This window comes from Anser anser (genome assembly GCF_964211835.1).
Source record: "Anser anser genome assembly, chromosome: 10".
Classification (NCBI taxonomy): domain Eukaryota; kingdom Metazoa; phylum Chordata; class Aves; order Anseriformes; family Anatidae; genus Anser; species Anser anser.
In genome coordinates this window covers 79,113-94,334 of record NC_139730.1, presented here as the reverse complement: position 1 = coordinate 94,334, position 15,222 = coordinate 79,113, and the positions used below count along the sequence as shown (strand labels likewise).

The 15,222-nt window shown below is 42.9% G+C and overlaps 1 protein-coding gene across 2 annotated transcripts in view; it reads left to right on the top strand.

Moving 5' to 3' along the window:
* IQGAP1 (IQ motif containing GTPase activating protein 1) overlaps positions 1–15,222 on the top strand; it is a 74,133-nt gene that overhangs the window by 12,517 nt on the left and 46,394 nt on the right. For both annotated transcript variants that reach the window (XM_083850193.1, XM_083850194.1), the window contains exons 3-4: positions 12,779–12,935; positions 13,277–13,354. In XM_083850193.1, coding sequence (XP_083706319.1) covers positions 12,779–12,935; positions 13,277–13,354 — 235 coding nt within the window. The remainder of the gene's footprint in view (positions 1–12,778; positions 12,936–13,276; positions 13,355–15,222) is intronic.

The following is a 15,222-nucleotide window of genomic DNA, read 5'->3' as shown; positions in this document are numbered from 1 at the left end:
TTGAATTCTTTGATGGTCTTCTTACCTGTTGTTGTCAATCCTTAGCTGACTGAGTGCTGGCCGCACTCGGAGTAGGACCCTCCGTCTGTGAGGTCAACTGGATATCATTTCAACATTGGGATGAGCTGTAAGGCTCTCAACATCTATAATCTATATTTTTTAAGCTTTTTTTTTTTTCAGAATGAAATACTGTTAATACTTTTTCTTGAACTACAGGTATTCAGGTTTTATAAATAAGCTTATAGTCTTGGACACCACGGATGCTTTTTCTTCAGTAGGCTGAAGGATTCCAGTGTGATCTCTCCCTTCTTTGTTTTCATAGCAGAGTGCATGTGTACGGTTTGTGTTGACATACAAGTGTTTGTTGCATTCAGTAATGGATTTCTAAGAACCTTCCACAAGAGTGCCAATATTTATAGTGCTGTGAATACCTTTCGAGAATGCAAATAATTACTTTTATGAAAGACTTTGAAGAGTTGTCAACAGTTTTGCTAAGCACTTTTTGTGGCTTTTGCACAGCTTCTGTGTGGTGGTTGATGGTTGGAGATGTGGGTTAGCACATGAATACTTGTGCTAGTTTAGTCAATCACAGATTTAGGCTTATTTCGCTGATTAAAATATGTTGTTGTAGTGTAGAGACAGCATTACAAAAAGTGGAGGCTAGTATTGTATTCACCTGGAAAGAGAATCAAGATCTTTGCCCTTGTGTTCTATCTTCAGACGTCCTTTAGGAGGAAATTAACCACCCGCAGCCTTCCTGAAGCAGCCAGCGCTCTTCTGAAATATAGGTGGTATGGAACCACTAGAAGCAAACAAGGAGCGCTGTGGTACTAGCATGCTTCAAAAGAGAAAACTCAAAGGATGCTGTCCCATGATAACAATTCTGTGGCCAGTGCTCTCAAATGAGAGGCTCAGAAGTTTGCATGCAGGTTCTGTTTCCTACTAATGAAATTGAGGCATGAAATAAACAGAATAAGATGTGATATTGTGGACAACTGAACATCAGCTAACACTTAGCATTGGTACCAGACTCTGAGTGATGCTGGTTATCCTTCAGCATGATTTGTGAGTGTTACGTACTCTATCTTAGAATTCTTAACAGCTAGAGGTACAGAAATGTTGTCTTTGAGGCCAACGTACTCCAAGTGACTTCCAGGTGGAGACCGAGAGAATGCCACGCAACAATCCTGTCTCAGAGTTGAAAAAAGTCACTTCCTAGTTCTGCGTACAAAAGGAAAGGCCATTGTCTTGAAATTCTAGGTCAGCTAAATGTTAGGAATTGTTATTTCTGGCCTCTGCAGCTCATTAGTTTTACCCTGACATTGCTAGTGGTTAGTGATGACCAGCAGTTGAGCTATCCTCAGCGTGTGGTTGATAAAGATCACTTTTCTTTTTTCAACTGTTAACATCACTTGATTTTTGCCTTTTGTATTTTCTGTGCCATGTTCTGCTTTCTTTTTGTGCTGGAATGTACTGCATGGTAGTCCTGTCATAAAATATGCAGTGTTCCTTGCAGGTTTGATCTGGTCTTACCATCTGTTCTGCTGTTTGTGTGTATTAAATTGGATACTCTTACAGCAGTTTCTGGAGAGATGACTTGATAGTTCTTTCTCAGGCTTATTTATAATAAGTCTGATTATCAGACTTGCTGTTTTCCAAATTTGTTGCACTGTCTAAGGGTTAGCCAGACTTCTGGTATTTTCACAAGTGAAAGAGCAAAATGTCTGCCAATATGATCGTTATTACATTTTTGCCATGTCTAAGCTCCAATTCTGGTTAAAATTGGCCTATGATTCTGTAGAAAAATGGCACCTTAGTATAATGTCACAATCCTTGATAATACTGTGCTGGGGAGAGAATAAGTCAGTAGGTGAGAGACTGATGCAATTTTTTTTTCCAGTCATTGCTAGTGGAACAATGCTTTATTTCAAAATTTGAAGGTAACACTATTTGAGAGACTGGCTGCCTGACAATACCTGTTGTTTAGGTATTTACTGTTGTGCCTTCTCAAGGAATGCCTGGTTCTAAATTGCAGGTAATAGTACTAGCTGCCTGTAGATACTCAAAGATCTCGTCTTGGAGGGGAGTATGCATTTAATACTAGTTATGCTGACTGACTAGAAAGGTGAATTTATTTAATTTGGACAAGCGTCAGTAGATTTGGAAGGCCTACATTACCCGTGCAGTTGTGTGATGAGATTGGAGAGTTAACTCTGGCTTAAAGATGATCATTTCTGTGCTAGGGATATGGAGGAAGCAGAGTGGGAACTCCGTAGACTGTAATGCCTCTGTAGTGTTTTCACCCTGATGGGCAGCACCTCTGTCTCATTGTCCCTCTTCAAAGGAGCAGGGGGAGACTAATATTTAATGCCTATTATTAACAGACTAGAGCAGTGAGAAACTAAAAGCAAATGCAAAACACCTTCCCTTCCCCCCCTATTCTCCCCCCCCCCCCCCCCCCCCCCCCCCCCAAGCAGTGCAGGGGAATTAGGGCTGCGGTCAGTCTCTAACACTTCCTCTGTTGTTCTAGCATGGTCTCCTTCTCATCTCTTTGCTTTAGTGTGGGTTCAGTGTGGGGTCCCTCCCATGGGATGCAGTTATTATTCCCAAACTGATCCTGCATGGGCTTCCCACTTGCTGCAGTTCTTCAGGAAGTGCTCCAATATGGGTCTGTACCATGGGGTCCTTCCTTCAGGAGCAAACTGCTCCAATATGCCCCCCCCCGGATGGCAGCTCCTGCCAGATTGCCTGCTCCTACACCGGCACCTCCGCAGGCTCCAGCGTGGAGATCTGCTCTGCTGTGGTACGCTATGGGCTGCAGGGGAGTTGAGTTAAAGGATGCCTATCAGAGTCCAACGTTTGCCTGGTTCAGAGCCCTGCTAAGAGCTTTCATTGAAACAGCTTCACAAAGTTGAACGTATTTAATAAGGCAACAGATATAACAGATTTGCAATTGCTGTTGATAAATACACTTACTGCTGTAGTGCTAATATATGATAATAGTGCTAGCAAAATGCTATCCCAGGTATTCCTCACCAAAGGGTGGAGGCGCAGAGCTTACCAAGAAGTTGTCCCTGTCTTGGTGGAAGAGAAAGTCACAGCCTCTTCTAGGTTTCCAATTCCTTCCCCTCCTCCCCAGCTTTTCCTTTTTCTTCTCTCTAACTTCATCTTCTCTTTTTTTCTTTCATCTGTTTACACTAACTCCTAACATTCTTTTATATCCTGACCTTATCTGTTCCCTCCCTGCGGTGATGTTTAGCATGATTTGGGTGAAGAGTTGAGTACTGTAGTCATGTATGTTTAGCATAAACTTCTTTAAGCTCATTATCATATTCAGGAGTGTGAACTTTAATATTCATTTTACACGTAATGAATCAAAAGGTTTTACTCGGGTACCAGGGCCCTCAAGATTCTGTTCTGCTGCCAAAACAGAGCTGTCTCACCAATATTAGACTCCTTCCTCAGCAGCCTCTCATATGAAGCTTGCGGACTTCCATCCACAAAGTTTGTATAAGAGAGAATAACTGCTCAATTCCCCTTCACTCAAGGCTGGTGCTTATCTGAACAAGTCTGACTGTTCTCCACAAGGGGGACAGCCTGCTCCATCATGGACCTCTCCGCAGGCTGCAGGGGAACTTTTCTCTTTTCAGTGGTGCCCAACAACAGGACAAGAGGCAACAGGCATAAACTGAAACAGGAAGTTCCAACTGAATGTGAGAAAGCACTTACTTACTGTGAGGGTGACAGAGCACTGGAACAGGTTGCCCAGAGGGGCTGTGCAGTCTCCTTCTCTGGAGATATTAAAAACCCGTCCGGATGTGATCCTGTGCAACGTGCTCTAGGTGATCCTGCTTGGCAGGTGGGTCGAACTGGATGATCTCTAGAGATCCCTTCCAACCTCAACCGTTCTGTGATTCTGCCTTGGTGCCTGGCGCACCTTCTCCCCTCCTTCAGTGTCCTTGGTGTCTGTGGAATTGTTTTTCTCTGCATTTTCTCATGGCAGGCCCCTTTTGGAGCTGACTGGAACTGGCTCTTATCTAACATGGGGCAGCTTCTAGACTCTCCTCACAGGGACCACCCGTGCAGCTCCCCTGCTACCTAAACTTTGCCACATAAGCCTAATATGGCAACTGAATAAATGCTGTTAAACTACAGTCAAACTAGCAAAAAAAAATTCAAGGTTTCTGTGAAAACCTTATTGATGGCATAGTGTTCTAATGTCTAAAGGGAATAAGCATTGCTGCCTATCAACCAAGTTTATTTTTTCAATGAGACTTGAAAAATGCTTGCCTTTCACTTATTTTTGCCTTTTTTAAGGATGATAGGTATTAGTTTTAACATGAGCATACAAGGTTTTAAATATAAACGATTCTGCATAATGCTTTTCAAAAACATTCTGTCCTCAGGTCTAGCATAGGGTTAAACTATCCTGCAAGAAGGGGGAGCATTATTATATGTAAATTGCCCTGGTTTTGTAGTTACATTAACACCCACTTAGGAACTTGTTGAAACAGGTATGAGTACATTGAGACAGTTTATGTTCTCATTATGGGTTATTTGTCTTTATGGAGGTGCTTAAGCAGAACTTGCTGCCTCTGTGTTCTTTAGTAAGGTGTTAAGTTACGTGGTTGTATGCTCCCTCTTTCCTTTTAGGTCTTTCTAGGTTTGAGCAAGGTGAGTGTTCCCCCCTACTCCCGAGGTTATTCAGAAGAGAATTGTGAGCTTTATTATTAGCATTTGGACTCTTCCAGAGTTCAAGTAACTCAGTGTCCTCTCGAGAGTCTTTGGCTCTGATGATCTAAGGTGTTTAAGTGACATTGCAGAATCACAGAATGGCTGAGGTTGGAAGGGACCTCTGAAGATCATGTAGTCCGACGCAGCTGCCGAGCAGGATCACCTAGAGCACATTGTGCAGGATGGCATCCAGGCGGGTTTTGAATATCTCCAGAGAAGGAGACTGCGCTACCTCTCTGGGCAACCTGTTCTAGTGCTGTCACACTCACAGTAAAGAAAACTCTTGTCCCACTCACAAGGAAGGGGAAAGATGGTTGCTTCAGCTGGTTGTAGGGAGGTTGGACTAGATAGTCGCAAGAGAGGACCCTTCCAACTTCAGAGACTCTGAAAGTTGAGTTGCAGTAGCACAGGAAATGCAGCTGTGTGTTGTAGGATAGGGGAAGAGCGTAATTTAAAAGATAGTAATGAGCTTGCTTTACAGTATCTTTCGGATAACAGACCAGAATTTTTAAACTTACGTCATGTCTTTTCTATTACTCATTCAGTCGCTATCCACATTTCCTAGAACTTAAAGTTGAAGGAGAATAAAGTTTCTGAGAAGAAAGCAGCAAAAAGCAGGAATTTAGTAGTTGCAAAAGAATGAGTTTCCTTTTTTAGCTCATGTACGGAAGCTGGCCAGGTATTCCCAGAAACCTTTTCTTCCTTGTAATACTACTCCTTGATGCTTTTTCCAGGCTTCATATACTGGTTGTGGTTGGAAGCCCCACCTTTTCTCAGACTCAGACTGCCCTCCACAGTGTAATAGTGTCTCATTTGGGATTTGAGGTGCTCTCTCAGTTTTACTGTTTATGATTCCCAATTCTTGATTTGCAGCAGAAGCAGCCTTGAGAACATTCTGTTCAAGAAGATGCGGCGACTAGTATGCTTTTAATCTTTTTGGTAGTGTTTGAATTCCTATTTATAAAAATTACTTGAGGAAATACAACAGTCTAAGTCTCAAAGTACTGCATTTATTTCACGTCAGAAAGGAAAGTATGGTCTTTCACTATCGGAGCCTGTTCGGAAGCTTACAGGAAAGTTGCTGCTTTCCACGCTAAGCTAGACTCAAATTAGCAACTTGCTATATATATACTTTTTCCACTTCAAAATTGTTACCATCTAGGTGCACCATACCTGACATGCTAAATAGAAGGTAGTTGAGACTTTGAGATTAATAATTCTGTTAAATTTGGACTAGAGAGACTGAGCATCCTTTGCGTTGTGAAAGTTTCTCTAATACAGGGTGTTTTGGTTTTTGTCTTTTCTCACGTGTAGCCTCTGTCTGTGACTTGTATGTGTCCCGAGTTGGTGCCTTCTGCACTCATATCCCTTTACTACATAAAATTTGTAAGCTGTTCATATTGAATACCGAACCAATGTCAAAACCTGAACTGTTTTTCTTTCTGCAGTTTGTACTTCTGTACTTTTACTCAGTTTCTTACTCCCATAACATGACCTTTGGGTTGTATGTGTTTTCCAGTTAGTCATATAAGTCCTCTGACTTCAAGTAATTTTTTTAGGAAAGCAAGTGAAACTGACAAGAAGTGTAAGAGACTAGAGGCTTGGAAATGCTGTTGGGTTTATGTATCTTTCCAAAAACTTCTACGTGCTTCTCCAGAACATGGAAGGCAACTTCTGTGTTTCTAGAGTATCTACTCTTTTGAAATGGAGGAAAAAGGTGTTTCCCTTTCTGGATGTGGTGTTGCAGTGTCCTGTTTCAAGTAACTTCTAAAGCAGTGCTAGAGTCTAGTCATTTTTGTGTAATTTGTCACAACTACTCCAACCAGCTACTTGTTTCCTGATTGAAAGTTTCTCCATGCAGAGTCTTTATAATCTGAATGTTCAGAGCAAAGACTACAATTGCCATGGTGTACATTTTCTAAAAAGTGTTTTTTTTTTTTTTTAACGGTTTATTAAGAAACTTAAGTTTGGGGACATGAGAAAGACTAGAAGTGGGTGAGGAGGCTGGAGAATGAGAAGCTGGCAGAAGCTGGAAGATTCTGGTGTGTTGTCCATTTCTTGCTGAGAACCACTCCCTTGAACTATTGCTGTTGTGGGAGGGCTGCCAGCAGGAACATAAAACTGTTTTCTTGCTGTTGTTTTGTGAGTGCTAGTTCCTGAGAAATGTGGTTTCCCTTCTCTTCCCCCTCCTTCCAGGCTCTGCTGAAATCGCCGCTTTTGGAGACATCTCATTGCTGTCCTGATTTTATGATCAGTTAGTGCGGCAAGTTAATTGAAAAGCTTCTTGGCTCCTTTTTCTTGCTTGTGTTAGCTTTTCAAAGGTGTCACCTCTGTTGTTTGGAGCTGTAGATGTGTCAAGTGTGAAGAAAAGGCTTTCCTGGGCAAAGAGGAAGAACCTTAAAATTATGTAGTTGTTTTCATTCAGATGGAAGAATCAGTAGAACTAAGATTTGGGGAGTGTAATAGTGGCTTATTCTAGGTACTTAATGATGAGCAGCTGTGAAACGTTCGTAAGTTTCCTTTTGAATTAGCTTTTCACAGCGTGTGCTGTCTAGAGAGAAATGCTGATACTGAAAATAATGTGAATAACCAAAGCAACAACAGTAAAATCAAGCTGTTTATAAAACCTCTATTGAATCCTGAGAATCCTTTCTACAATGAGTCCGTCAGAATAGCTCTCTGCTGAAGAATCCAGAAATTGGAAAAAAACATCTGGGACTAGATCTTGAAGGAAGAAAAAACCCAAACTCAAACAGAAGTGCAAGAGGTGTGAATTAAAAATGTGGGGACTTAATGCTGAATTTACTCTATGGTTATTTTCTAGATACTCTTGGGTGTAGGCAACAGAATTCACAGATGATGTTTACTTATCCTCAGATTTTTTTTTCTATTTGACTTGTACCTTTAATCAAACACAGAATCCGAGCAAAGAACAAAGCACTAGTGTTACGCTTTTTCTTTTAAAGAACAATGGCTTGTTTATCTTAAAAGGCAGATGGCCACTCTATGTACTGACAGACCACATTGTATACTAACATTTCAAGTAGAGGCGGAGAAAGAATAGATTCAGATGTGAGAACTTGACCGGCATTCCTCTTGAGTTTTAGTAGCAAAGATGTACAGTTATCTGAAATTTGTTTTCCCAAATATTCTGTTTATGTTAGCAGACTTAAAAATGGAGGAGTTGTCACAGAAGAACAGGTTGGCTCTGTGGTAGCTTACAAAAGAAGGAAAGCCTTAGGAATAGCTGAAAATAGATGCAGGCAAGACAATTAAGAAGATTACCTAAGGCTCTGTATCTGCACTAGTCAAAGTTATATTTCATTTGATCATTAAAATGTTGCAGCCTGTGAGATTTTTCATTTTCACAAGTACCTACCTGCCGTAGGTAATTAGAAATGCAGTTTACTGCCTCACCTGGCCTTCTCAGGAGAGAATAAAAAAATGCCTGTGGTGAATTTGGAAGCATCTCATCTCCTTAGGCTACTTCTACAGTGTTTTGTAATTGAAATCAAGAGTAAACTGTGCAAAAATATCGCCAAAATTGAAAATAAATGTTTGTTTACTTATTTATTTTAGTTAATCCAAAGAAATCATCATGTATTTTCTTGTTCAAGCTCAAAAGAGATCATTTTTTTCTGTCATGTTTTCAGCTGTTACAGGTTATATAATTCTTAGCTCTTTCTCATGAGCCTTCCTTGAATGCTGGACTGAAAATTGGAGGTTCAGAAGCAGATTTACATAAAATAGAGTAGTTCAGTTGGAAGAGACCTAGGAAGATCGCCAAGTCCAACTGTCTGACCTCTTCAGGACTAACAAAAAGTTAAAGCGTATTGTTGAGGGCATTGTCTGAATGCCTCTTGAACACTGACGGACATGGAGGGACATCAGTCACCTCTTTAGGGAGCCTGTTCCAGTGTTTGACCACCCTCGTGGTAAAGAAATTTGTTCCTAATGCCCAGTCCGGACCTCCTGTGGCACGACTTTCTGCTGTTCCTACGTGTCCTGTCACGGGTTATCAGGGAGCAGAGACCAGCATCTCCCTCTGCGCTTCCCCTCCTCAGGAAGCTGCAGGGAGCAATGAGGTCCTCTCTTGACCTCCTCTTCTCCAGACCAGATGGCCCAAGCATGCTCAGCCTCTCCTTGTAGGACATGCCTTCCAGCCCTTTTACCAGCCTTCTTGCCCTACTCTGGATGCTTTCAAGGATCTTAACGTCCCTTTTATATTTTGGAGTCCAGAACTGCACACAGTATTCAATGTGAGGCCACACCAGTGCTAAATACAGCAGAAAAGTCATCTCTCTTGACTGGCTGACTATGCTGTTCAATGCACCGCAAAATGTAGTTTGCCCTTTTGGCTGCCAGGGCACACTATGGCTCACGTTTATGGGAAAGGAAACAGATCTTGTACAAGATCAGTGCTGGCAGAGTATAAAGGAGGACTCACTTGCAGAACTTCATTCCAGGATTTTAATAGTTCGTGCTGCTGTAAAATATTTTTGAAGGGGCTAGGAGGGCTCCGTTTATACTGTAGTCTTTCAGATGCTTCATAACAATTGTCACCGCTGCACATTTACAGAGGTTGCTTAGGTACTAGCAGATAATAATTTTTTCTCCATGCAGATTTGGATGAGGTGGAACTAGTGAGAAAGATACAAATATATCTCAAAATCACCCTGTCCCTCTGAATCAAAAATCTTTAGGATCAAATGCTGAGCTACAGGGAGAGGTGAATGCCATTATAAGTCACATGCATGCTTGAATGAGCCCCAGATAAATCACTTGTGGACACTCTTAGACATTGGCTTCAGAGTGGATGCTTTCTGGGATGCTTGTGTTCTATTCAATTCTTTGTCCAGACTTGACGAAAAAGTTAGGCAAAAATGCCTAACACAGCCACAGCTCTGCACTTCTGTTTCCCACGACATCGTGCTAGCAAAGCTGAGAAAGCGTGGGATAGGCGAGTGAACAGTAAGATGGGTTGAGAACTGGCTGACTGGCCAAGCTCAGAGGGTGGTGATTGGTAGCGCAGAGTCCGGCTGGAGACCTGTGACTAGCGGTGTTCCCCAGGGGTCAGTGCTGGATCTGATCTTGTTCAACATCTTCATCAGTGACCTTGATGAGGGAATAGTGTCCGCCCTAAGCAAGTACGTCGATGATACAAAGCTGGGAGGAGTGGCCGACATGCCAGAAGGCTGTGCTGCCATTCAGCAAGACCTGGACAGGCTGGAGAGCTGGGCAGGAAGACACCAAATGAGGTTTAACACGACCAAGTGGAGAGTCCTGCACCTGCGAAGGAACAGCCACGTGCATCAGTACAGGCTGGGGGGTGACCTGCTGGAGTGGAGCTCTGCGGAGAAGGACCTGGGGGTCCTGGTGGACGACTGGTTGACCATGAGCCATCAGTGTGCCCTGGTGGCCAAGAAGGCCAGTGGGATCCTGGCGTGCATAAAAAGGAGCGTGGCCAGCAGGTCAAGGGAGGTGATTCTCCCCCTCTACTCTGCCCTGGTGAGGCCTCACTTGGAGTACTGTGTCCAATTCTGGGCTGCCCAGTACAAAAAAGACAGGGATCTCCTGGAAAGAGTCCAGCGGAGGGCCACAAAGATGACACGGGGCCTGGAGCATCTTTCCTATGAGGAAAGACTGAGAGACCTGGGTCTGTTCAGCCTCAAGAAAAGAAGACTGAGAGGGGATCTTATTAATGTTTACAAATATCTTAAGTGTGGGAGACGGAGGGATTTGGCCAACCTCTTTTCAGTGGTTTGTGGGGACAGGACAGGACAAGGGGCAGTGGCCACAAAAGGGATCACAGGTAGTTCTGCACCAACATGCGAAAGAACTTCCTCACAGTAAGGGTGACAGAGCACTGGAACGGGTTGCCCAGGGAGGTTGTGGAGTCGCCTCTGGAGGTATTCAAGGCGCGTCTGGATGCCTGCCTGGGCAACCTGCTGTAGGGAACCTGCTTTGGCAGGAGGGTTGGACCCGATGATCCCTTGAGGTCCCCTCCAACCCCTACAAGTCTGTGATTCTGTGATTCCCCTCCTCAGGAAGCTGCAGGGAGCAAATGAGGTCCCCTCTTGACCTCCTCTTCTCCAGACCAGATGGCCCAAGCATCCTCAGCCTGTCCTTGTAGAATATGTTATTCATTTAATCTAGTATCACTTCCATTCAGTATGGTGTGTTTCTGTTATTTTGCCTGGATTAACGTGGAGCTAAATAGTTTAAAGTTACGTATGCATGTAAAACAGTATTCAGAGAATTAAAATTCTGTTTCTGGAGAAATTTCTCTGGGACCCAATATATCTCAATCTCATTTAAAAGAAAAAAAAATAGAAACATTGGGTCAGCAGGTGTATTGGGTGTGACTGGGATGAAAGTAACTTTTCCTGCAATGGCCAATATAGTGTTGTGCTCTGCACTTGTAGCTAGAACACTATTGCTATCACACCAACATTTTGGCTATTGCTGAGCAGTGCTGGCACAGCATCAAGGTTCTCTCCCCGCCCCCACCCCCCAAGCCAGTAGGCTGGAGGTGGGTAAGTAGGGAAGGGACATCGCTAGCGCATTTGAGCTAAACCGACCAAAGGGGTATTCCATACCATGTAATGTCACACTCAGCAATAAAAGGTGGGAAAGGGGAAGGAGGAGGGGGTGCTCTCATTATTGAAGACATCTGTCTTCCCAAACAACTGCTATGCATACTGAGGCCCTGCTTCCCAGGATGTGGCCAAACATCACTTGTTGATGGGAATTAGAGAACAATTTTTTCTTCTCTCTGCGCTTCCGTGCAGCCTTTGCTTGGTTTTGTTTCCTCTTTCTTTTTCCATTAATTAAATTATCCTTTTCTCAACCAATGAGCTGTCTTTCTTAACATCGTATGTACTCCTCCCCCCTTTCTTTTGAGAAGGGTGAGTGAGAAAGCAGTTGTGGTGGAGTTCAGCTGTTCAGCAGGATAAAACCACCGCAGTAGGATCCTCTGCCTTTCTTTACACTCATTCCCAGTAAAGTGAACTCATCGTTCCTGTGACCCAATTTATTAACCTTTCTTATATTACACTGTCAGATCTGTTTTATAATATTGGTTGTGCTATTCTGGGCCACTGTTGTTTTGAAAGATGCTTTTCTGTGAAATCAATTGATCCAAGGCTGATCTGTCCTTTAGGAGCTTTAGAGTTTGGGTGGAAGTGAGGCATGTTCTAAGGAAAACACTTTAGAAAGGTTCCCTGGCAGTGGAGCTCCCTTCTTCGGAGAACAGAACAGCCAGGGAGCGTGTTGTCTTTGGAAGAAACTGCATAGCTGAGCTTGCGATACACATTCTGTGGTAGCTTTGAAAAGAAAAAATGTCAAGGTGCACCTGTGTCGTGAGCACAGCAACTTTTCAAGTTTTTGCTGTTTTTCTTTTTTCTTTTGTCACGAGGACCTGCAATAGCACCATTAAATTAAATGAGACAGAAGGAAACGAGAGAAAATCAGTTGTTATGAGGAGAGAAAAGTCAAAGTTCTGTTACTGAAAGTCAGACCATAGTAGTGCCTGTTCCCATTTTTTCTGTTTTTGAAATGTATAGGAGAAGTGGAAGAAAATATATATGCCAGGAACGTAGACTTGATGAAAGCATTGTAGGAAATCAACTAGAGAAATAACTAGCAGATATTTTATGAAAGTAGAATAAAAGAGATGCTTGTAAAATGATCCCGTACTCGAGAGGAAGATGTGAGTGAGTTAAAAGGACAGGTCAACTACTATGTAGACCGGCACCAGTTAAATCACAAGCTGAAGAAGGAAGAATATATTGTTGAGATGGTATCTTAATAACTTCTGAACTCTGTAATTCTGCTTAATATTTTGTCTGAAGCATTACTGATTACTGTCTTAATGACACAGATTTTCTGATAGTGCTATACTGACTTTCAGCCTCTGTGCTAAGTAAATATTATGCTGGAGAGTAACATAGCAGTAGCAGCAAGGAACTTACTTAACATAGAGTTGTGTTCACAAATTGGAATTATATTCAAGTGACCCAATTTGTTCTTCTTGCACTTACAGATGGATGGAGGCCTGTCTGAATGAGGAGCTGCCTCCCACAACAGAACTCGAAGAAGGATTGAGAAATGGAGTCTACCTGGCCAAACTTGGAAACTTTTTCTCTCCTAAAGTCGTTTCTGTGAAGAAAATCTATGATAGGGAACAGACTAGATATAAGGTGAGAGCTGCTCTCTGTGGGTATTGGATTAGGTATAGATTTACAATAGGAAAGTGTGCACGTGGCGGTGCAGACTGAATAAGCAGAAAGTTACATTATTTTAGCGTTACCTTGAAAAACTCCTCCTTCACTTTAGAACATTGGGTAAGTGAGGGGAGTGGACTCTTAGCTTTATGTCTGAGCTTGCATTCATGATAGAACTTGCCTTGTTATAAATAAGCAATATAATACATGGAAGACTTCTAACGCCTTTTCCGTAAGAGTACAGTTTTCACCATCTGTCTCGTCAGTTGTGATATTTTGCCTGCCCTCCCTCTTGTTTCTGCCTATTTTTATTTCAGGCAACTGGTCTTCACTTCCGGCACACTGATAATGTAATTCAGTGGCTGAATGCCATGGCTGAGATCGGTCTCCCAAAGGTAATTTCTATGTTGTATGTGTTGATAAGTATATAATCCCAAAAAGGCTTACATTCTGTGGAAACATTTGCTGTTTAACTAAAATCGTCAGACTTCTATATAGTTAGTTCTTCGTTTTCTAGATTTGCATTTCTGTAGAAAGTCTATCCGAAAATATGCTGACATATTTCATTCTGCTGTGAGAGAGAATGATTAGGAGAAAAATAATATGTTCTTCTGTACAGTATTCTTCATATCACAAGTCTGGCATACCGTCTGCATTCTGTTGAGCAGTATTTGAGCTACGGTTAGATTGTGGCAGTTTTTTAGAAACCTACACTGAAAGAAGCAGTGCAACAGAAAACAATAGATTCTCCATTTTTTCAGATTTGCCTATGAAATTTTTAAATGAATTCGAAATATGTTCCTGGTGTGACTTAAATATGAATTATTGGCTATACTAAAGGAATGAATGGCCTGCTATCTCAGAGGAGTTCAATAAGCGCTATTGTGTGAACATATACGGAACTGTGGTAGTTCTGTGCTGATAATCAAGTTGCATACATGCATTCTAAGTATATTTTTTGTTTGTTTTCTGTAAAACATGCTCAGTACCACCAAAGCAAGCGTTGCATAACTTAATCTGCTGTGTTTTATTTGGATACATGCTTGCAAATTGGTTACTTTATATTAGGCAAAGTTTTTCAAATAACTTGTTGAGGTTTACTAGTTGAGCCTTGTTGGGATTTTTGATGATCTTAAAGGAATAAATTTGGGATTAGGATATATCGAAATACCCCTCAGTAAGTTTGCAGATGACACCAAGTTGGGGAGAAGTGTCGATGTGCTGGAGGATAGGAAGGCCCTACGGAGGGACCTGGACAGGTTGGATCGATGGGCAGAGGCCAATGGAATGAGGTTCAACACGGCAAAGTGCCGGGTCCTGCACTTTGGTCACAACAACCCAATGCAGCGCTACAGGCTTGGGGCAGAGTGGCTGGAAAGCTGTGCAGAGGAAAAGGATGTGGGGACGTTGGTCAACGCTCACCTGAATATGAGCCAGCAGTGTGCCCAGGTGGCCAAGAAGGCCAATGGCATGCCGGCTTGTATCAGGAATAGTGCAGTCAGCAGGGCCAGGGAGGCGATTGTCCCGCTGTCCTCGGCTCTGGTGAGGCCGCACCTTGAGTATTGTGTTCAGTTTTGGGCCCCTCACTACAAGAAAGGCATTGAGGACCTGGAGCGTGTCCAGAGAACGGCTACGAAGCTGGTGAAAGGCCTGGAACACAAGTCCTATGAGGAGTGGCTGAGGGAACTGGAGAAAGTCTGGAGAAGAGGAGGCTCAGGGGAGACCTTACTGCTTTCTACAACTACCTGAAAGGAAGCTGTTGGGGGCTGGGGGTTGGCCTCTTCTCGCAGATAACTAGCGATAGGACAAGAGGGAACGGCCTCAAGTTGCGCCAGGGGAGGCTCAGGTTTGAAATTAGGAGAAATTTCTTCTCAGAAAGAGTGGTCAGGCATTGGAATGGGTTGCCCAGGGAGGTTGGTGGAGTCACTGTCCCTGGGGGGCATTTAAGGAAAGGTTGGACGTGATGCTTAGGGACTTCATTTAGTGGGTGATATTGGTGGTAGGGGGATGGTTGGACCAGATGATCTTGGAGGTCTTTTCCAACCTTAATGATTCTATGATACGCTGTGAAGGTCATTAAAATAAACAGGGGGAGAGCTAGACATATAGAAGGTTTAAGTGCCAGGTATAAGCCAAGATTTTCAGATGGAAATGGGGCCTTGGGGAAAACAAACATGTGAGGAGGCATTGAAGAAACTGGGCTAGGGTCTGGTACGTTCGCAAAGTGACATTTGGTGCCTTATTTTCCTATGTAGAAGAGCCA